Source organism: Daktulosphaira vitifoliae, unplaced genomic scaffold (assembly GCF_025091365.1).
Source record: "Daktulosphaira vitifoliae isolate Bord-2020 unplaced genomic scaffold, ASM2509136v1 Scaffold_54, whole genome shotgun sequence".
NCBI classification, from domain to species: Eukaryota; Metazoa; Arthropoda; class Insecta; order Hemiptera; family Phylloxeridae; genus Daktulosphaira; species Daktulosphaira vitifoliae.
In genome coordinates this window covers 5,347-29,210 of record NW_026099623.1, presented here as the reverse complement: position 1 = coordinate 29,210, position 23,864 = coordinate 5,347, and the positions used below count along the sequence as shown (strand labels likewise).

At 27.4% G+C, this 23,864-nt stretch overlaps 3 protein-coding genes across 4 annotated transcripts; 1 reads left to right on the top strand and 2 right to left on the bottom strand.

Moving 5' to 3' along the window:
* Nucleotides 1-1,361: 1,361 nt before the first annotated feature.
* On the top strand, nt 1,362-6,997 carry LOC126908957 (post-GPI attachment to proteins factor 2-like). 2 transcript variants are annotated; one of them, XM_050691301.1, is made up of 6 exons: nt 1,362-1,581; nt 3,202-3,398; nt 3,456-3,702; nt 3,766-3,987; nt 6,403-6,458; nt 6,600-6,733. In XM_050691301.1, the coding sequence occupies exons 2-5, from the start codon at nt 3,222-3,224 to the stop codon at nt 6,408-6,410; spliced, it is 654 nt and encodes a 217-aa protein (XP_050547258.1). In that variant the 5' UTR covers nt 1,362-1,581; nt 3,202-3,221; the 3' UTR covers nt 6,411-6,458; nt 6,600-6,733. The 2 variants fall into 2 exon arrangements, with proteins under 2 accessions (XP_050547258.1, XP_050547257.1); XM_050691300.1 differs by lacking the exon at nt 6,403-6,458 and having other exon boundaries at nt 1,366-1,581; nt 6,600-6,997.
* Nucleotides 6,998-7,937: 940 nt separating this feature from the next.
* Nucleotides 7,938-9,500, bottom strand: LOC126908961 (eukaryotic translation initiation factor 4E type 2-like). Its single transcript, XM_050691307.1, has 2 exons — nt 9,074-9,500; nt 7,938-8,157 (listed from the first exon to the last, which is right to left on the bottom strand). The coding sequence occupies exons 1-2, from the start codon at nt 9,286-9,288 to the stop codon at nt 7,938-7,940; spliced, it is 435 nt and encodes a 144-aa protein (XP_050547264.1). The 5' UTR covers nt 9,289-9,500.
* Nucleotides 9,501-11,192: 1,692 nt separating this feature from the next.
* Nucleotides 11,193-15,227, bottom strand: LOC126908960 (uncharacterized). Its single transcript, XM_050691306.1, has 2 exons — nt 14,267-15,227; nt 11,193-13,228 (listed from the first exon to the last, which is right to left on the bottom strand). The coding sequence occupies exons 1-2, from the start codon at nt 15,151-15,153 to the stop codon at nt 12,358-12,360; spliced, it is 1,758 nt and encodes a 585-aa protein (XP_050547263.1). The 5' UTR covers nt 15,154-15,227; the 3' UTR covers nt 11,193-12,357.
* Nucleotides 15,228-23,864: the final 8,637 nt, after the last annotated feature.

The window sequence follows — 23,864 nt, the reverse complement described above, 5'->3', positions numbered from 1 at the left end:
AAAACATTAAAAAAAGTAATTCTTTATATATCTGATAATTACATTTGTAATTATTAGTACAAACATGTACTCTTTTGAGCTACTGAAATATTTAAAAATCCCGAGGGTGAGGTTTTTGATGAACAAATAAATATATCATTTGTGTTTTCTGCTGTTAAACCCATATCATAGAAATCATTTACCCCACACAAATGATTCTTTACGAGTTTAATGGTCAATCGTTTAACTCTAAACTGAATATTATTATAAAAGGTTTTATCGATTATTTTTTAATAAGCTAGGTATAGCTAGGTCATGTCTGGTATAAATAATTTAAATATTTTCGAATACTGCTAAAATGGCAACGTCAGTAACTATATGAAAATTATACTCATAATTTTTACAACAGTAAAATCGATCATAGCTTATAATCTTATCCTAAAAATTTTTCTTAGTTAAAGCTATATTTTAATGACATAAGATAAATAAAGAAATCTTTGTTAGTAAGTATATTTAACTAATATATATTTTTTTATATAATTTAAAAAAGTTGACAATATAAATATATTTTGTTAATTTTAATACATGAAATATAATACTCTAAAATATAATTTCTTTTTACATCTGTATGAAAAATATCTTTTTATGTATCTATTTAATAAAAATATTATATTTAAATATTATAAATGTTTTCCATTGGTACAATTTTATAATATTTACTATGAAGTACTAAAATAAATTAATGAGAGATATTTTACATAGTAAAATTACGTTATTGTTTAAATTATTTGAATTTGGTTACTGTTGAGATTTGGCTTCAAATAAGTCTTTGAAAAGCAAAATGAAAAGTAGGAATTAATATTTTGATTTTTTTATTTTATTTAACCTTATAAAGAAAATTTCTTTCGAGATAAATTATACCTCGTTTTAATTAAGTAAAAATGTCTTTTAGTGTTTCTCTTCCTAAAAATACTCTTGCTTAATTAGTAATAATAATTATCTTTACATAGGGTTGACAATTATAACTTAGAAAAATATTGAGCAAGTTATGTATAATCAATATCGTAAAACTTTTTTGTTTTTCGTTTCATACTAGGAATATTTTTTCTTGGAGATATGAAAATTATAATCCGTCGAATATCTATAATATTGATTTAACAGGACTCAGTAATGGCCCTCCTCACCATTACCATTTTAAAATGAAAAAATAACTTTTTTTTAGACATGATTTATATTATTTTTAGTATAATGCTAAATAAATTTAAGGTAATCTACAATAAAAATATATTTTATAATGATTTGACTACATTGTGCAACAATTCTTGAGGGACGTTTCGTTAATAACTGATAAGCTTATTATGAGGTTCGGATATTGTGTATAAGATTATATAGTTTATACTTATCAGTATTTAAAAAGCGTTAAACGATTTATTGCTTTCAAACGTAATTTTGATACCTATCATAACTTTTTATTAATAGTGTTGAATAATACCATCTTAGTTACAATGACCTGCTTCATTATGCTACCCAATGACAAATACAGTTGACCTTTTATTAGAACCGGATCTTTTTGTCCAAACTATGTAGTATGAAAAATAAAATGTAAGTATTTTCTTTATAACTTAAAAAATCAAGAATTTGTTTCTTAATTATAGCAATCAAATAGTATCGATATTTTTCAAAGTAGTAAATCAAAGTTTAAATATAATACCAGAAATATTAGATTGACATATTCAAAAATGTTTCAATAGAATACCATGATTATTAATTGAGATAAAGATTTTTATATTTAATAGAACATATTACCACGCCCTATATTTACTATTAAATTCAAATTCAATGTTGTACATAATAGACAAATACTCTTTTTGATGCAATTTAATATTTTAAAATGTGTGTTTCCAACGTGTCCATGTTTTATATGTCAAGATTGAATTTATTATTTTTAAATATTTAAAAACTTTTACTAGTATTTATCACTTAAGTCTTTTAGTGTCATTTATTAAGGCTGGATAAATAACTATTGATATTTACATAATTTATCTAATTTTAAAAATATTCTTGAATATAACACAATTATTATAATTGAGTAATAGTATATTTGATTTCTTAATGCAATTATTGATTAAACATTTATTGAGTTTTTTAATTATTCATGCAACTTATAATATATACAGAGTGTCTTAGACTAACTGTCAATGCTTATATAGGCTTATGTAATCTAAGAAGGCAATAATTATTTTAAAAAGAATTTTTAAGAAAATGATAATGGTATCAAAAATTATAAGCGTTAAGTAAGACAAGATACTTGTGTTTTGAAAAAAGTGTAATTACTATAAAATCATTTATATTTATAGTATTAAATTCATTTTTCTATCCAAACCTATCTCATTAATTTTTCTCATATAAACTATGGCATATTATCACTTTACAGGTCATGTCTTATACCTTTAGTTACTGCCTGGGTTTATTTTCTAGATATTTTATTTATTAAATCAACAAAAAAGATTAAAGCAAAGCTTTGATTTTAAGATTATAATTTATTTAAATTTAGTTTTTACTGCTTTTAAAATAACTTTTAAAAAAGTTTTGTTTTGAATTAGATTTAAGTTGATTAAAATTGATAAATATATGCAATTAAATTTCAGAATACATTTCATTCATCATCTCCTAAAAATTTGAAAAAAATTGGTATACTGTATTGAACATATAAACATTATTTGTACTATCTATTAAGTTCATAGGGGTCAGTTGGAAGGTTAGGGAGCTCTGTCTTCCAATTTACAATTTTGCCCCTCTAGAAGTTTAGTAAAATTTTATGCACTGTTATATAGAGATTATTATTTGGTGGAGGAAAAATTTTTTTTATTCAAATTCCATAAACAATTGGCCACCCTATGTCTTTGATTAAGTTTGTACAAATTTTTGGTATCCTGAAAAAAGAATTTGGTCAATTTTTTCAATTTTTTCAATTTAATTGGATAGAACTTTCAAAAGCTTGAAAATACTCATTGTAGTATTGCAAGAAAATTTTTATTTATTTTGTCAATTAATTAAACAGGATCAATATAAAAATTATTCTTTTTGTGTCAAAATGAGCCATAAAATTAAAATTTATTTTATACAAAATTTAATTAAGTTCCTTCTTGTTAAAGCTAGAGTAATAAGTATTAAACTAATTTTATATCATGTTAATTTTTGTGTCATTCTATTTTATTTTAGTGAAACACATTAAATTAAAAATGAGTACAAATTTTATAAAATTAAGTCCAGATAAAGCAGATAAGCGGTATTTAATACAAATCAAAGTACCTTCTCTCTGTTTGTATACAATGTTGAGTGTATTTATTACATTTATTTTTTGTATTTTTTGGACTATATGGTTTCATCTGGAAGACTCTACAGGAACTCATTGTGGAGTAAGTATTTTAATGCTAACAATCACAAATTTTATTACTTAATATTAATCATATTAGGTAAAAAATTATCTACCTTCAATATCTACTGCAATTGGGAAATATTCAATACAACAGTTTTTGTGGAATCTGGCAATATTTGCTCATAGTCCAATTAGATTAGTTGTAACCAGTATGTACTTTCAGTACTACAGTAAAATAATCAAATCATCATTGAATTGGTGTGTTCTACTTCTATGGACATTGAATATTATTGAATTGTGTTCATTAGTATCATTATCAGTGTTTACATCAACAAATTATTACAGTAAGTTTTTAATAGTTATTTAGTTTTAATCAATTTACAATAATTGAAAATTTGGTGTTAAAGGTATTCATGAAAAAAGTTTTATTACATTTATAAGTGCATCTGAACTAAATATGTTGATATCATGTATGTTACTGAAGAAAGGACGTTTTAATAAGACTGTAGCTACCAAATTAGAATCAAAATCATTATCTTATAAGATATATTTAACAATATTTAATTGTATATGTTTTACAATTGCTGCTGTTTGTTTTTTACGTCACAATGCTTATTGTGAAACTGGTGGTAAGAAAAACTTTAAAATTAAAAAGAAATCTTCTCTTCTTCCTCGCCTTAATCCCAACTACTTGGGGTTGGCCACCCTTATCCCAAACTTTACTTGACACGATCTTCCACATCATCTACGCTCACATCAGCTGTCCTCATATTGCAGACGCTTCTCTCCATTTCAATCACTCGCACTTAATTCTGTGTCTTACATTCTCGTCAATACCTCCACTCTTTTGCACAACTGACCCTAAATACTTAAAACTCTCCATCTCTCCAATCACGTCCTCGCTTATTGTCACTGACCTCCTCATTTCACCTACCTAGCGTTCTCCTTTGTCAAACTCGTACTCTATATACTTTGTCTTACTTCTACTTATCCGTAAACCCTTTTCTTCAAGAGCTCATCTCCACACCTCTAGCCTTTGGTTAATTTCCTCCCTATTTTCTTCTATTAACACTATATCGTCAGAAAACAACATGCATTATAGCACATTTCCTTGTATTTCTCTTGTAATTTCATCCCTCACTATAGAGAATAAGTAAGGGCTTAAAGAAGAACTATGCTTTAGTTTTTTCTAAACTTGGTGCACTCCTACTCTTATCCGAAAACCTTCTGATACTCCTACACTTTTTAGTACACAAGTGCCATCATACATGTCTTCTGTTATATTAATGTACCTTTTCGGGACTCCTTTTCTAATTAATGCCCACTTTAAAACCTGTCTTGGTTTTCTCTCTCTCTTTAAAATTAAAAAGAAATATTCTTTAAAATATAATTTTTTCTTTGATCAAGTACATTATTTGAGTGATATTCTTATAATTGTATAATATCATTAAGAAAAAAGTATTGTGATAATAATTTTAACTTAAAATGAAGTTAATATTTAACGTTATTTTTTTATAACATATATCATACAAATTATTTTAATTAATCTGTGATTACTTGTCAAAAATTCTATGAAAAATGATTGTGTTTAATATACTTTTTTAATTATTATTAATATTTTGTTTATTTTTTCATGGTTACTGAACTTTTATTTAATTATGAAATTTTTTTTTATTGAAAACTTATTAAAATAATCGTGGCATTTCAGAACTTATATGCCATTACCTTTTGTGCATACATATATGTATTTCTCTTATTCCTTTATGTCTTAATTAATTCTAAAAAGAAAACATATGCTGCTTAACATATAAGCAGCATTATTTTGTTATGATAATTTACTCAGTGGTATGACATTAAGGTGCATAGGTACCGGGGTTTGATTCCATTTCACTGGGCTGTTTAGGTTTTTTTGCCTTCTAACACAAGGTTAAAATAGCTTTTAGAAAGGATTTTTAACATAATAATAATAAAAAAAAAAGGTTCCAATCATATAAAGTTTTATTTTATATTTATTCTGAATTGATGTTGTATGAAATTACTAATTAGGATTATCAATTTTTATTTAAAAATATATTAGTCATATACAGAGTGATCAGTAAATCATAAACTCAATTATATTCAAAATACAATACTGGAAAAAAGAAATTTTGATTTCTTTTAGTTCTTGATTTATCAATTACTAGTTACTTTTTAAAGTTATTCCTTATAACTTAAGGGGTTGTTAACTTTATTTTTTTAAATGTAACATATATATTTGGCTAGCTTATGAAATAGAAAATTATCTAATTAAGAAAATAACTCGTCGATAATAACTTTTGGAACAGTACTTTGGAAGTTATTCTCATTTTTAAACTAAACAAAGAATACGATAGAGAAATGATTAGTGATAGATATGGCATCACCCACGACTTACCTCCAGTTTTAACTTTAAATTGTTAACAACTTCTATAAAAGTGGTCCAAAAATACTTATCGACCAGTCATTTTCTTAATTAAAAAAATTCTTATTTTATAAGTATGTTGCCAATTAAAAATATAAAGTTGACACCCCAATAAGTTAGAAATAGTTCTAAAAAGTAATTAATTTAGTTAAATCAAGAAATATATTCAACTAAATGAAATCAAACATTTTTTTTTTCATTATTATTATATTTACTTTGTGAGTAAAGAAGTGATTTATGATAATCCAATTACACTTATTATCATTTTTATTTTAAGTAGTGGTTGGATAGATGGATAAAATATATTCTATAGCAGTCTTCATTATAGAAGATTTTTTTTTGTTGTTTAATATTTGGCCACAAATTATATTATAGTATGTTTGATGCTAATTCAAAGGCTATATTTTCATATTATGAAAATTTAGCCTATGAAATTAAACACTAGAATTACTCGAGTTATGCTAAAGTAGGTCGATTCCCTCTAAATATCACTTAATTCTACAGTTTTTTCTAATATTTCAATTTTTAAAAAACTTAAAAATGTAAAACATTGAGTGTTAAAGTCTTTTTAAACTGTTAATAATAATAAACTTATTCCTCATAGACATATAGAAAGATGCAGGCAATGGTGAATTTCCAGTGCAACAGGATTCTAAAAGGGTTAAGTTTCCTAATAAATTAACATCTAAAATAACATCTTAAGTAAAACACACATTAAAAAAAAATGTTCAAAAATACTAATGATACTTGTATGACTGTATTATTTTAATTACTACTATATTTTACTTTTTAATTTTTCAGTGTATACAATCTTTGCGTTTTTTGAATATCTAGTTGTACTGAGCAACATGGGCTTTCATATGACTGCTTCTTTAGATTTAGCAGGAATGTCAATAGTTTTAGATGACAATCTTAATATTCATTATAGATGAGAGTTGTTTTATTGTTAACTATTTGATATCTGAGATACTAATATAAATATAAGGTTTAATAACCATTTGTTGTGATACTGTTAATACCAAAAATAAAATGATCTATCATCTTTAATATTATGTTTAAGTGTTAAATTAAAGTTAATGAATTGTTTATGACTAATAAAGTAATATATTTAGACAGTTTTTGTTATATTAATATCTTAGATTTTAAGTAATAATTCTTGATGTTTGTTTAAAAAAGTGACTATTGTTTTACAATAAAATTGTTACACATATTATATTAATAAAGCTAATTGAGTTATTTTAGTTAAATGATAGTGTAAATTAGTTAAAACAAAAATTTAAATTAGACTTCAGTTATTATTTTATTTAAAAATTGTGATATTTATTATAAATAATTAAAAATATATAGTTGTGTGATATCACAATGTTATATATTTCTTAAGTTTTGGCATCAACTTTCGATATAATATCAAATATATGGCTATCAGTGAAACTCCATTCATAANACTTTCGATATAATATCAAATATATGGCTATCAGTGAAACTCCATTCATAAATGCAAAAAATATTCATGTATTAACAATTACATTTTTTCTATTTTTTAAGTTTTTTGTTTACAGAATAGTTCATTGGTTATTTAACTAGTAGACAGTGTTGTGAATAATATTGAATTAATTGAGCATTCAAAAACATGTTTTCTTTATTTAAGTAATCTGTTATGAGTAAAGTAATGTATTCGTCTTATTTGATGTCCTATAACCTTTTGAGCAATTAAACTGTAAAAGACGCATTTTAATGAATACATATTTATTTATTATTAGCTACAATAATTTATTCATAAAATAAATCATTACCCAATCATGAGAATGTTTTTATAATTTTCTAATGTTATTTTGGTTGTCCATAGTGTTATTTTAGAACTTGTGGATTTTACATGTACGGATATTCCGTTTATATCACTGGAAACTTCTGAGAACCTATCACCAATAACACTCAAAACCTATAATAGTTAATAGGTAAATCTATAATATATATATTTCATAGAAACTTAGGAATTTGTGGTGGTAATTTTGAATGAAAAATAAATAATTTATATGTTAATGGATCTACAATTACGACATAGATTACTGTTTAGGAAAAATTGAGCAAAATATTTTATCATAACTTATTTGAATTAATAAATTTAAAACCTGAGTAAATTTATAAAGTTAAAATTGTTAAACTATTCAAAACGATGTTGGAATCACGAACCAAATTATTCCATGTCTTAGTTAAACAACGGTTTGGTTTTAATATTACAATCCATCGTCCAGCGCCACTATTCGTCTCATGTTCCCATACAGGTAAACTTTTTTCATCAAAAACAAATAAACTTGTATTTAAATGGTTAATTGATGGTTGAATGATATGATTCAATAATCTGTGATATTATATGAATTATTTGTCGCCTTATATTTATTCATATATTTTTAACTAATATTTTTTGGTTACACTTAAAGCCATGGTCAAATAATGTTTTACAAATTTATTGAAAAAATCATGATGTTTTTGACCCCCAGGATTTTTTTATTTCATTCAAACTCTATAATGATAGTTTTGTTAGGTTAGCACTATTGTCTTTATGGATAAAGAAATAAAAAAATAGCTTTTTTAATTTTGATTTATTTTTTACATTATTATATTGTGTAATTTAATATAATTTAGGTGTATGAAAAATCGAATTTAAAATCTTTTCAAATATAAAAAAACATTTATTCATAAGAATCAATTAAAATGTGACTAATAAAAAAAAATATGATTAAAATTAACGCCTTGTCTATTTTTCTTAATAATTATGAGAATAATTAAAGCAATTATTTGTAGAATGATTTTCCTGTTCATAGAATTTAATTAAACCTAATATTTTTAAAAACAAACTGTAGACACATTTTTTTTAAATTAGTAAGAATACTGATGCATCCCTCAGTTCAAAGTAATTTGTCCCCAAGGACACATGGACGGCCGATAATTTTAATTTTTAAGTGTTCTGTTTCTAAATATAAGAAATTGATAAAAAATAATGTAAACAATTAAACTTATAATACCTTTAATTTATCTCAAAATCGGTAAAATATTTTAATTATTTAATACTTCAGTAAAATTATTAAAATATAAACGAAAGTGAAAAAAAAAGTGATTAGAGTTTTGCTTATAGAAGTACAATATAAAATTTAATTTGTCTTAGCGTGAGAAGTATTAGTCGCTTTGTGTACTCTAATTCATCATTAAATACAAAAAATCTAAGGCTAATCAAAAAAAATATATGTCATTTTAAGTAGTTTAAATTTATAACTAACTTCCATAAATAATTAACATCGCGAACGGTGTCAATCTTGATAAGGTATTCTTCCCATGGTAGTTGTGGATTTAATACAGTTGCTTTTTTGTACCAAAATGTCCAAGGCCTAATTGGATATGTAATTGAAATTTCTGGATATAAAACAATACGACTAACTTCAACAGGTTTTATTGATTTTTCTGTGGCAATATCAGTTGTAGTTGTTATTTGCATGTTACCTATTTTCCTTATTCAAAATATTCATCGATCGCCTTTAATTGTTACTTTTATTAATACTCATCACTCAAGTGTAGTATTAATCTTTAAAATTTTTATTCAAATTATTTTTGTAGTTAATTGACTGTTGAAAATTGTTTAAATAAATAAATAAATATTGTTGCCTTAACAATTATGAATTTAAATCATTATTTGGCTAACAAATTAGAGTATGCTAGTGCATTAAAATATAAATCAAATTCTAGTTAATAAGAAAGTATTTGTCAGATAATTTTAAATTTTATTGTTAATTTTATATTTTAGTAAAAAACTATAGACCTGCATACTAATATGTAATAAGAAGTAGTGTACGTAGGTTTGTAGTGTGGGTAGAGATTCACTAAAAATTGATACAGAGGCACAACCAGGAAATAATTTTGAGGGGGTATTATTACTCACAAAAAAATATTGCAGAAGTTTTGACTAGAAATAATGATGTGAGATAATGAAAGTTGGGTTGAGTCTTTTTTAATTTACATTAACTACACCAGACTGTTAAATTGAATACATTATGTTGAACATTGACACTTATCCACCAAGAAATATACAATGCTACAGTAAAAATTTCAAATCTTTTGAATTTAATTCTTATGGATTTAGAATTCAAAATTCGAATTCTAGTTTAACTGTAACCAATATTCTCCTAACAAGAAAGCCACTAATCACTTTAACACTATAAACTCGTATTATTTTAACTCCGTAAATATAATTAAAATTAACACTATAATATTTCTAAGTGAAATTTCTTCATGTAATTATGTGTAATTACAACTGCACTTGAGCATAAAATAATTATCCATATTTTTGCGTGTACTTTTATCTTCGATGCGAAGCTGAGAAAGTATTAATTTTATCATAAGTATTAATTTTTCTTTGAGTTACCAACACTGTATTGAATTAATTAAAAGATTGACATAATAGTAGGTAAATGCCATAATAATAAACTTGTTTATTAGAGTAAAATTTTACTAAAAAAAAAAAATAAAATTTTACTATGATGTGTTTTTTTTTTTGTGTCTGTTGCCATTTTTTCTCAGCTCTCACCGAATCGATTTCTTTCAACGATACGTCAAAAGATCCCAAATCGTATCTAGTCGAAGAAATTACCCTCAAAAATGGAAAAAATTTCCCTCGTTCCCCATAAATGGGGGAAACCTCCAAAAAAATTACAAATTTAAAAATCGCTAATTTTCGATATTTTTTCAATTTTTTAAATTTTTTTTACTTAATATTGCCATAAATTTTTAAAAATAACCAAATCAATATATTTATTTATTTATTAACCCTACCCGACCAGTATTTTCGCCTGTTATGGACTGACTTGAATATTAATTAATTAAAATTTAATGACAATACTCTTCAATATTAACAGAAAAAAAATCCCACCACAGGGGGGTCGCGGCACAGTGGTGACGTGGCATAGTTGGATCAAGTATAATGATATCTGACAGTGATTAAAATCACTATAAAAAAAAAAAACGCTTCAATGCAAATCTTTAGATAGTGTTTAATTTTAAAAAATTGGTGGATTATTCCAAAAGCTTCATAAACTGCTAGTTCCTTATTAATATCCTGATTAAGATAAAGTATGTCGAATGAAAAAGGGATTATTAAAAAATAGTATTTCCCATAAAAAAATTATATTGATCAATACACTTTTCAATAAGTTATAGCATTATAAAGTTAAAAATGTAAAAAATAAAATTGAGAATTTTCACACAATAATAGCATTTGGTAGCCATTTTCACCGTGAAGACAAAATAAAGTCCGAAATTTTTTTTTTACATAATAAAGTAGATTACATTAGCTTTAATTTAATATATATATAAAAGTGTCAGACTTTCCGGAACACTTTCAAGGGTCAGATATAAAAAAAATATATAGCAAATGATAGGTAATGACATCATGCATCTATAAAAAAAAGAATTATATTGATATGTTTATTTTTAAAAAAGTTACGGCAGTTTTTAGTAAAAAAAATTGAAAAAATGTCGAAAATTAGCCATTTTTAAATTTGTAATTTTTTCGGATGTTTCCCCCATTTACGGGGAACGAGGGAAAATTTTTAATTTTTGAGGGTAATGTCTTCGACTAGATACGATTTGTGATCTTTTGAAGTATCATTGAAAGAAATCAGTTCAGTGAGAAGAGCTGAGAAAAAATAGTAACACATACAAAACAAAAAACACATAGTAAAATCAATACCTTCTCAGCGTCGTATCGAAGCTAAAAATAAGTCAATAGAATGTGACTTATCACTTTTATAATATTAGAAAATAAAATGTATAATTTAAGGATGTATGGAATCATTAGGATCGGTGGGCAAGACTACTAATTTAACAACAGGGAGCACAAGTGTACCATGGGCGGTTTGAACGCGCACTGCACGCGCAATTTTATCGGGTCCTGGCGTTAATGCCATTATTCTACCTAAGCACCACATTAATGGAGACACGAGTTATCTTTAATAATGACCATGTCGCCCACGCAATCATTTGTGGTTGATCAGTTAACCATTTAGCTCTTTGTTGTAAAGTGGACAAGTATTCCGATGACCACCTATGCCAGAAAGCCCAGTACGCGGCGGAACAGCAAGTAACGGTTGTTATATAAGAAAGTACCCTGGTGTGAGGCAATCAAGATCATGCGGATTAGTGGACCTGGGGACAGAGGCCGAGAATTTCTATTCGGCGGTGAATTCTTCATGTGTAAACATATGAGAGCACTCATATTTATTAATTTTCATCTCAATATTATTATAGCTATAATATATTTATTACTTAAAGAAATAATTTTTATAATTATATTGTAGTAAGTATGTAACAAATACATGGAATTTACAAAGAAAGACTTATGTGATAAGTAAAACAAAATAAGATTTTTGGGAATGATCTAAAATATATATGTGAAGTCTAAACATTAATAGTTAACAATAATGTAATTATAACTTTAAGAAATCTACTTATGAAAATTAACTTGTCAGTATCTAACATTTAGTATTTAGTGATGTAATAATAAAACTCCCATTTAATCCACAATAAATGGTTTAAGTCTTTCGTCTATATTAGTATCGTGACAGTTAATTTTTTCGAAACCCAGATTTTTGTAACAATTATTGTAAATATTTTCACAAAAGTTGTCAAAAAAATGACACGCAATTTGATAAGTTTGGATTTTTGGAGTAGTATTTGGATCATTCAATGTATTAACTGAATTCCTGAAATATTTTATTATATTTTTCCTATCAAAAAAAAGATTTTTTGTAAAATGACACCAGGTGTCAAAACGACTCGTGTTGCAATTAGTAATCTTATAATAAATGATATCAAGATAATCTTGAAAAATGTGCAGAAGACTTTGAATTATTTCATTAATTTTTTCATTATCATTTTGATCGACAAAATCAATTTGAAAATAGTTATTTTTCTTCAATAAATTGAGACTATATGATATCCATTCAAATATTCTATGTAAACTGGAAAGAGAGTTTATTTTAAATGTCCATATTGATGATTTATTTAATGTAATTAAAGCATTATACAACCCTTTAAGCATTTTTTTAGATTTGTTAAATGATTTAAATAATTGAATTAAACATTTGTTTTGGTGATCAATTGAATCTTTTTTGCATATAAACAATATAGCAGATAATAATGTTTGGTAGTTTTTTAATACTTCTGTATACTTACATCTTAATAATTGTACTACGTGTTCTTTTTTTATTCGAAAATTTATATCATTAATTTTTTCTTTTATTATATAATCTACATCGTAGTATTTCTTATAATAAACTATATTTATGTGATTCATTGATTTCCAACCAGTTTCCAAACGAAGAATATTGAGAGCATTAATGCTATCATCCTGTCTTATTTCTGGATCTATTGGTGGTGTGAAACTATTTTAAACAAAAATATTACGATTACTACATAAATACATTAATAATAAACGTTATCAAACATTATTAATGAGACATTTTATTCTGATCAATTTAGTAAAAAAGGTTCAGTCAATATATTATAATGCTAAAATATTAAAAATACAAATAAATACAATTCGGAAAAAAATTATTTTAATTTGATAAATTAAAATATAACAATTTTTTAGAGTATTATTTTTATAAATTTTAACACAGTTGGATATGTAGCATAGATAAAGTTGCAAGCAACACAAATGTAGTTATTTATTTATATGAAAACATAATAAAATTTAATAAATATATACCGCTTGAGATAATTCAATATCACAATACGAAATAAAAATCGTAGTGAAATCATATTATAATGTCATGATTATTATTTTTCAAAAATTATTTTAAATTATATTTCTTATAGATTTACTTTATACTAACACAGTAGTTGCGTCAATGTTTTACGTGTGTGAAAGGACAGGTAAACACAAATTAAATAGTACTCGCTGGGTTAATATAAATTTAAATAAAAATTAACCAAGTTATAAAATATAAGTTAATTCCAAGTACAACATTGTATAAAATATAATCTGTATATTATTACAAATAAAAATAGATGGATATGAATCGCGTGAAAAAGAAAAAACCAGATAGATCGTTTCCCATCAGAACTTTGTGTTCCAGTAAATAGACTTAGAACCCTAATTAAAATAGTGGAGGTATTTACTTTAAGATGAATTTGTGATTTATAAAGGTGATGAATGAAACTTAGTAAATGAGCTTTAAATTAATCACTGAATATACAGTATCAAGTCAATTCACATTACAATATATTTAATTATTTCGTAACGAAATGACTTTTTTTAATTTATTTACGAGCCGTTGAATATCTAATATAATACGTTATAAATAATGACTTATCATAAGTAAACATATGCTTTAGAAAAATTTTTTTTTTATTTTTAATAAAAATATTTAAATTTAAATATAATATTATAAAATAAAAAAAAATGTTAGAGTTCTTACTCAGGTGTTTCTGGGTTAAGCAACTTTTCAAAGCCAATATTTTTGTACCAAATTTCTATGGTTTCGTTATAAAAAGAATTAAGTTCACTGCACATAGAATAAACATTAGCAATGTTATTTTCGTTAGAACAGTCATCAATATTAATATTTGAATCAATAGAGCATTCTTTAATTTGATTTTCTTTCAAATCTGTATTAAAATCAGAAATATCGATGATTTGACTATTTTGGAAAAGATCGTTTAGTATTTCTAATGCGTCTTCATAAAATTGTTTCAAATTCTCATATGTCGTTTTAGAATCTTCAAGATTTGGTAAGATGTTAATGTCAATAAAATAGGTGGTCTCTAATTTTTTTACAAATTGTTGAAAAAAATCAATTTCATCAATTATGGGATGCGGTGCGAGGCCTTCATGAAACAAAAACCTTATATCTATGTAGCTTATAAACTTCATAGCATTGTGGAGATATTCAAACATAGACTTGGAATTTTTCACTTCTGTTTCAAGTAACGATACACAACTAATAAAATTTTCCGATAAATTTCTTTCATGAGATTGCTTACATTTATCAATAATAATGTTTATGTAATAAAGAAATTTTTTAAGTATTTCAGTGTACTTAAAATTGAGTACACTTATTGTGTAACGATAGTTACATGAGAAATCATTTGATATATTATTTTCCTCTAAATCGGGATAATTTAAAGATTGTTTTAGTTTTAAATTTTGCATTTGATATGAACCAATTTGTGAATGAATATGTGCCACGACTGTTTGGATGTAATTTTTATAATGCTGATTATATTTTCTTTTGGGTTGTACTCCTTCAGTAGGATTCAAAACGAAAATGACAATAGATATTAAAATAAAAAAATTAAATTCCATTGAAAAAAAATGTAATATCTTAAAAATTTAAATCTCAAAACACTTGTTTGAAACTTAGAGATATTTAAAATGAATATGTGCAAATGTGTTTATTAAGTTATATAATTTTTCTTTGTGAAGATAAAAATATATATTACAATCCAATATAGTGTGAATTTTTTTTTTCAAATAATTTTTTATACAATATGTAAATTATTTTATGACTTATAATATGTTGAAAATTTTGTTATAAAAAAATTCTGTATAAAGACAATGATAGAAAATAGTTGCCTTATATATTTATTGATATAGTAATAATCAAAGTTAATGGAAATATTAACTAAAGTTAATTATGATCAATGTCGATAAATTAACAGTTAAAAGTTAACAAATTATAAATTTAACTAGCTAAGTTAAAAGATAAGTTGAATTTATTTTTAACTTACCTAGTTTAAAAAGTTTTTTTTTTTATTAGCATTTATTTAAAAATATTATGGCTTAACAATTAATATGTGAAACGACTGTAAATATTACAAATAAATACGTTTACAACAAAAGAAGTAACAGGAAAGAAAACATAAGTGTAATAAAATTATTTATAAGAGATATTCATGTTATAAGTTTACAATAAAATAAAATATAATAAAAAGTACAATAGTCAATAATTATGTGTAAATTAAATGGAGCAGCCAGCACACAAAAGAAAATATATAATTGAGTTAATAATGGACATATTACGGGAATTAAGGATTAGAAAAGGATCGGGGTTAGTTATACCATGAGTGGCTAGGAAGTATAATAATTAAGACTTACTGGAATTGAGAGAAGGACAAAATAATAAAAAATGAGAAAAATCACAAAAAATTTCATCCTCGTAGAGTTGGGAGAAAGAGACAAAATTAAGGTTAAGTTTGAAGGAGAAATAGGGTTGAAAATTGTGACCAACTCTTAAGCGGGAGAAAGCGACGATAGATTTTCGGGATAGATCAAGACGATGGAACCAGGCAAGATTTGAGGGATATGGGGTGATTGATCGGTGCCATTGAGCAAAGTTTGAGGCAAGTGAGGACCATTTGGTTGACCAAGCATTAGATAAGGAAAGATTTAAAATATGAGAGGCATTGGATTTAAGAAAAGAATAGTGGTAATTAAGGAAACTTGAAGTTTGTTTGGCTAAGCGGTCGCTTGTTTCATTACCATGGATTCCTACATGACCAGGAATTCAATGGAAGTGAATAACTTTGTCAGTGACAGAAAATTTATGAAGGTGGCATCTAATTTTGAGGATAATTGAGGAAGTGTGAGCACTAAAGGGGTTGGAAATTATTGCTGAAATACTGGACATATGAAGAATGAGGTGTCGTTTAAGTATAGAATGTGATACAGTGTATAAAATATCGCAAAGCATTCAGCGGTGTAAGAATAGGAGAAAGTGTGTAAGGAGGTAGAGAAGGACACATTATAACTAGGAACGACCTGCTTTAAGGGATGTGACCGACCCATCAGTGAAAATTAAGCAGAAGTTTGGAAAGTTTTCATAAATATAAGAATTGAAGAGGTTATTAACTAGCGCTGAGGGAAAAGAATGAAGGCTGGAAGTGGGATAGTTAAGAAAGTTAGGCAAAATGGTTCTTATAGGGGTAAGTAAAAGGGCATCGAAGGGACAATCGTAAAAAGGGAGCCTATTGTGAGATTTTTGAATAGCAGGGGCCAAAGGAGTAAGTGATGTACATAGAGAGGCAAGGATAGGTAAAGTTTTGGGGACATAGCGCCAGCACTCCTGAACTGACTTGAATGTATTATAGATAATAGAGTTAGGAGAAGCTAAAGATTTTAGTATAAAAATAATCCACCTAGACGGCGGCATCTAATTTCAATAGGGGGAAACAACATTCTAGTTCAAGACTAGGAATGGGTGTGGAGGGTAGGGCACTGATAATGGTATGTAAACAAAATGCAGTAAAGAATTAATTTTTTTACGATGGCATAAAGAGGCAGAGGAAAAATAAATGCGCCGTAGTCTATTTTAGCGCGGATAATTGAATTGAAAATTAAAAGAGGAGAAGAAGGGTGACAAGAGGTGTCAATAATCCTACGAAAGCAATTAGACCAATGCAATAAAAATAAGGAATACATTTTAACTTAGGGTCTAGAATAAGACCTAGATATGTAACAGAGGGCGAAGGAAAGAAAAATTGACCGTCTAAACGGATTTGAGGAATTTTGAGGGGCAGATTTTTCCTTGTAAAAATAATGAATGTAGTTATGTCTGGTGCTAAAATGAAATAAGAAGAAAGGAAGCTAGAGGATAGAGTAGATAATGTATTATTAAGAGTACATATAGCGGTTGTAAGACAGCTGTCTGAGGAAATGAGAACAATATCATCTGCATAAAATAAAGAGGAATACCCATGAAAGGAAAGGTTATTACTAATAGGACTCATGTAAATATTAAAAAGAATAGGACTGAGACAACTTCCCTGAGGTAATCCTCTATAGGTAGATCTAGAAACTGACAGATCTGGCTGGGAAGAAAAATCCTGAAACCAAAGAGATTATTAGGTAAGAGATTGTTTTTTTTTATATATCAGTCTAGTCGAGACTTGATCATGAGTTCAACAGTTTTGCAAAGTGAGGAGGAAAGAGCAATAGGTCGGAAAGAAGTGGGGGTAGAGTGAGGTTTTGGTAAGGGAATAACATGAAAATATTTCCATGAAGGAGGAATTAAGCAATTGGTCCACAGGGAGTTTAATATAGTTAGGAGAATATCAAGACTAAATTGGGGAAGATGTTTTAACATTAATGGAAAGATGCCATCAAGACCACAAGCAGAAGAAGCACGTGAAAATATTGCTAATGTAAAGTAAACGGCATAGTTAAAATGGTTGGAAGAGGGGGGAATATAAATAGACTAAAGACAAACAGGAGAAGAATGGTTAGAGAAAGTAACAATACCAACAAGGTCAATTAATTGAATACGTAGAGAGTTTAAAAGATTATCGTTAATAGTAATAGGGGAAATTTGAATGATGAGATGGGCAGCAATAGCCACTCCACCGTAACCGCCCTGTCTATCAGAACGAATGAGGTTAAAATTATTGATGTGGTAAGACCGTTTGGGTAAAAGCCAGGTCTCCGATAAAAGAACAAATGAGCATTTTTGTTTAGATAAGAGGTAAAAAAGGTCATGAGTGTGTGGAATATATTCCACACACTCATATTCTTCTCATATACTTCTGCATATATTCCATTGCAAAATATTAAAGGCAGAACAGAAGTTCAGAAAATTATTGACATTATTTAAAGTTGTCATCATTAATTGTCTCTAACGATTTGGCGTTATATAAGGAAAATTTTATTAAAAAACAGAGCAAGGCAAAAGAAGAAAGCGAGTTAAGATCGCGAATAAGGGACTGAGATAGTTGATCAATAAAAAACGGAATCCAATCATTATTTTCATGTGTAAAAGGAATTAATGGAAGTTACGTAATTAAAGTAACTACCATTAGGGGTAGTGGAATGTTCATTAACATGGTTATGTAAGAAGAATTTGGGAGGGGGGAATTGGCGTTATGATTATTTACAGCATTTTTTTTTTTATGTTTTTGTGCGGTGAAAGAATTGTGAGTAGGAAAAGAGGAGGTAAGTAAATTGCTATCTATAGTATGAGGTCTGGTTGGCTGTTCATTATTAACATTGTTAGAATTTTTAATATTATTAACATTATTGATATTTTTAACATTATTAATACTATTGTTCCTGTTAGAAGTATTATTATTTGTGATTTTTGCGCAGGAAAAACCTAAGTAGACAATACCAGAACGCTTAATTGCTGCGGCTTCAGAGTAAGAAATATTGTTAACTGCCATAATTTTTTGTATGCCCTTTTGAAGAGTCCTTTTTTTTTTCCTTCACCCGGCATAATGTGGACCGCCCTGGAACTACCGTTAGGTATTGCTTCACGCGACCTACGCCGTCTATAAATCACAACGTGGTGTGGCCTCCCCCGTTAGCCGGACCCCAGAGTGGGATCCGTTGCCCAGGTTGCACTGCGCGGAGGTGAGGGCAGGACTTCACGAGGGTTGGCTTAATAATTCACAAACATACATAAAACATAAAAAACACATGCAATAATCACCTACGGTGCCAGTCGAGTTGACGCCATAGGTACTCCTACCCGGGGCAGTCTCTGCCTCAGGCGTTCGGCGTCCTTTTTTTGGCTCATCACCGATTCGGCGAACGCCTGGACCAGTGACCACCACCCCTCCTGGCTTCTCAGCATTAGGTCCACCATGGACCCCACGCCGAACGCGGTCCCGGAGCGGAATTCCAACTCCTCCCGCTCGATGGCCCACGCCTCGCACCGGAAGAGCGTATGCAATGCATTGTCCGCTTCTCCCAGGCGATCCCTTTTGAAGAGTCCATTCGACACAAAACCGATCGGTTGAGGTGTGGTTTAAGTGACAAAAAATACAGAAAGGCGGAGAAGTAGATGATGTGTTGTGGTCTGCTAAGCCGCAGTGCCCGCAGCGTTCTTTACTACAGCAAAATTTTTGTGTGTGTCCGAAGCGAAGGCATCTAGCGCATTGAACGGGGCTACGCACGATAGATGAGACATAAAATAAAACTTTGTAGATAGACACAAATTTCGGTTGAGAGGTGGAAAGAAATTTCAACTCAACGAACGGAGAGGGGACAAGTTGATTGTTACGCTTGGTGTTGAAACGTCTAAAAGATAAGATTTCTGTAGAGCACTCTAAACTGTCCCAAAAATCATTTTCGGTAACATTGATGTCTTAGCGTATCACGCCCAAACTGAATAATAGCGTGTCGGTATGGAAGCAAATAAACCGTTCTCTGAGTGATGAGACGAGTTTAAAAATAAATTGACATTATGGACAGTATCTAGAGTTATTTTCAAACATTTATCACTTATGGGTTTAATATTTATAATACCCTTAAAAGATTTGGTAACAACTTTACCTAATTTAACAGGATGTAGTTTACCTAAATTTTTTTCATCTGTCATTGATAGTAAAACGCAAATAGGACCAGAATAATTATCTGGAAAGCGAGTGACGTCGTGTTGTTGACTAGATGGTATTGTGTGTTCGGTATATGAAATAGATGTGTTATCTTTATGGTGTGTAACGCTTGAATTAATATTAGAATTATTGTTCGACGCACCATCGATCATGATAACATCGGTTGGTGATGACTGTTAAGACATGTTATTATATCAGTGCGTCAGTCCTAGTGCGACAACGGCCACAATAACCTATCCGCTAGCTCCGCTCAATGTCAATTAATTATAAATTGTATAGAATTTATACTTGTAAATTAATAAATAATTCTTATATTAATTACATAAAATCACATTGTTGAGAATTTTAATTTATATTCTACAGTCCGCTAAGCTTAGAACAGAAATAAAATAACACACGAACCATTACGTGATGTTAACAATGACGGTGGAGAGATAGAATCAGTTTTAGCTTTTTTTGCTGACGGCCAGGATGGCGATTTCATTTTATTTTGAGGTTTTGTCGAAGATGACATACTCTCATTAGATGAAGACTGTTTAGTTAAAGAGAGCGACAGCGGTCAATGTTGGTGGGAAGATTGGCCCTCCCCCGCCGGGGCCCGATTAGATATTCAAAAAAAAACTAAACGAGAATTACAAAAAAAAAAATAGTAATAATAAATGCACAGAAAAAAACAATAGAGAGAAACAACTAATCTAGCGATAACAGCGGAAGCAAGTTCGATAAAAACGTCCGTACTTGTCGGTGGTTAAAACGCAACTGTAAAAAAAAGTTTACTTCATTTTGAATTAATTTTTTGTCTATAATCTCTTAAAATTATTTTTTATTGTTTGGTGATGTAAGGGAAAGCTAAGAATCGATTTTAAACATCAGCCGTCTTCATATTACATTTAATATTATTTTTCCATCTCTTTTTTGGTCTTCCTATACCTCTTCTTCCTTCAAAATTAATTTCCGTAATTGTTCTTACAGCTTCCGATTCTTCTCTTCTCATAACATGACTAAACCATCTAAGTCTATTTTCTCTCATCTTATCCACGATTGACACTACACCTATATTCCCTGTTATATGCTCGTTCCTTATTCTATTTTTTCTAGTCACTCCACTCATCCATCTAAGCATTCTCATCTCTGCTACACTCATTCTCTGCTCTACTTTCTTATCAACCGCCCAACACTCTGAACCATACATCATAGCTGGTCTTACTACAGTCTAATAGAACTTACCATTCAACCTCATTGGAATTCTTTTATCGCATAACACATCATATGCTTCTCTCCACTTTAACCTCTCTCACTTAATCCTATGTCATACATCCTCGCCAACACCACCGCTCATTTGAACAACTGATCCTAATTACTTGAATTTTACCACCTCTCCTATCACGTTTTCGCTTATTGTCAATGATCTCTTAATTTCACCTATCTCGTGTTCTCCTTTATCAAAGTCGTACTCTATTTATCTTTAAAACTAGTTATTAAAAAAACCAGTTAAAAATCATATACATTTTTGAAAAAACCAAGAAAATTCTATTTATTGTTATATAAATATAATATTTGGAGGGGAAATTTTCATTTTTTTTTTAAATTACACTTTGTACGCAACGTATTAAGATATACATTTTTTATGAAATATTAAATTTAGCTTGACTCTTATTTTAACTAATTAATTGAAAAAAGCTAAGTTATAACAACGGAAAATTAAATTGGTTATTAGAAAAATAATAAACTAGTTAATGCTCACAATTGGTAATAAATATATAATAATGTTATTTTCAATATTTTTTTAATTAAACCGACATGCTATTCTTCATTTTCGAAAAAAGTTTGAACATCCTGTAAAAATTATTATTTGTTTTGTGTATTAATTTATGAATTTAAACATATAACATATGGTTAAAATGTTTTTAAGTATATATAACAATTTTATATACGTAATTTTTAAAATTGTCTATTTTAACTCGTCTAATTTTAGAGATTAATACTAATTAAAAGAAAACACTGTCTTCACAATCACTATATTGATAAAATAAAATATTTTAACGTTTTAAGGTTTTTTATTCATATTAAAATTATATTTCAACGTGTTTTTTATTTGTGTCTATCATAATTGTTCTCAGATCTCATTTGACCAATTTTTTTAAACAATAAATCAAATGATCACAACTAGTGTCTAGTTAAAGATATTACACTCAAAACTTGAAAATTATTTTGCCATTACTAAATAAAAACTTAAACAATATAAACAATTTTATATTGATTTTTGATTTTACCTGAACCCAACCTGAATTTAACAATTGATTTTTAAAATTATATTTAATTATTAGAATACGTATAATTGAGTATATTTTTTAACTTTATAATTGTTTTTTTATTTTTTTTGGTTTTGGTATGCTGTGCGTGTTTTGTATAAATGTTCATAAAAATTCTGAACTCTCACTGAACCAATTTTTAAGTATTTACTCCTTTTATAAAAAATAATATTTATAAAGTATTTATTGTCGAAATAGATTTCATATGATAATAAGTTTCAACTACAAAATGAAATAATTTTACTTTGTAATTTCTTAATTTTTAGCTTCGATGTGAAACTGAGAAGGTATTAATATTACTATGATGTTTTTTTTTTTTATGTCTATCGCACTTTTTCTCAGCTAACACCGGACCGATATCTTTTAATGATACTTCTAAAGAACACAAATCGTATCTAGTTAAAAACATTGACGTTAAAATTTGAAAAAATTTCCCTTGTTCTCTGTGAATGAAAGAAATTTTCAAAAAAATTACTAATTAAAAAATCGGTAAATTTTGAAATTTTTTTTTCTTTAAACTGTCATAACTTTTTTTAAAATGAAACAATATTATATTTCTTTTTATTGAGACTTTAGCTATTTCCCTTTCATTTGATATTAATTTTTTTAATAGTCTGACCATTTACCTGTCCACGGGGGGATTCAAAATAAAAACTTTTACAAAATTTAACTTTTTCAACTTAAGTTTTGAAAATGTTCCGGAAATACTGCGTTATATAAATATATGTTAAATTAAAGCTTATGTTACGTACTATAAATTAAAAATATAGAATTTGTCCCGACGACCTATCTTTTATGTGGAAATGACCGCCGAAATTGAAAAAATAAAAATATAATATTTATGTCAAAAATCACCTACTATCGTGATATAATTTCAGCTTCGACGCGAAGCTGAGAAGATATTAATTTTACCATAAAGGTTTTTTTTTTTTTTTGTGTCAGTTGCCACTTTTTCTTAGCTCTCACTGGATCGATTTTGATGAAAATCTTTTGACATATTGCAATATTTCAAAAGATCACAAATCGTATCTAGTTGAAGACATTACCCTTAAAAATTAAAAAAAATTCCCTCGTTGCCCGTAAATGGTGGAAATTACCAAAAAAATGACAATTTTTCACTATTTTTTCTTAAAACTATCATAACTTTTTTAAAAATTAACAAAACAACTTAAATTTTTTTTTTTATTGAAACTTTAGATATTTTCCTTTTATTCGATATCATTATTTTTTAAATTTAACACCTGCTCACAAGGGGAGATTTAAAATAGCAACTTTTTTACAAAAACTAGCTTTTTCTACTTAATTTTTGAAAATTTTGTCAAATTATCAAATTTATAAATCGACGACAGCGACGAACAGTTGTCAAATCGGTAAC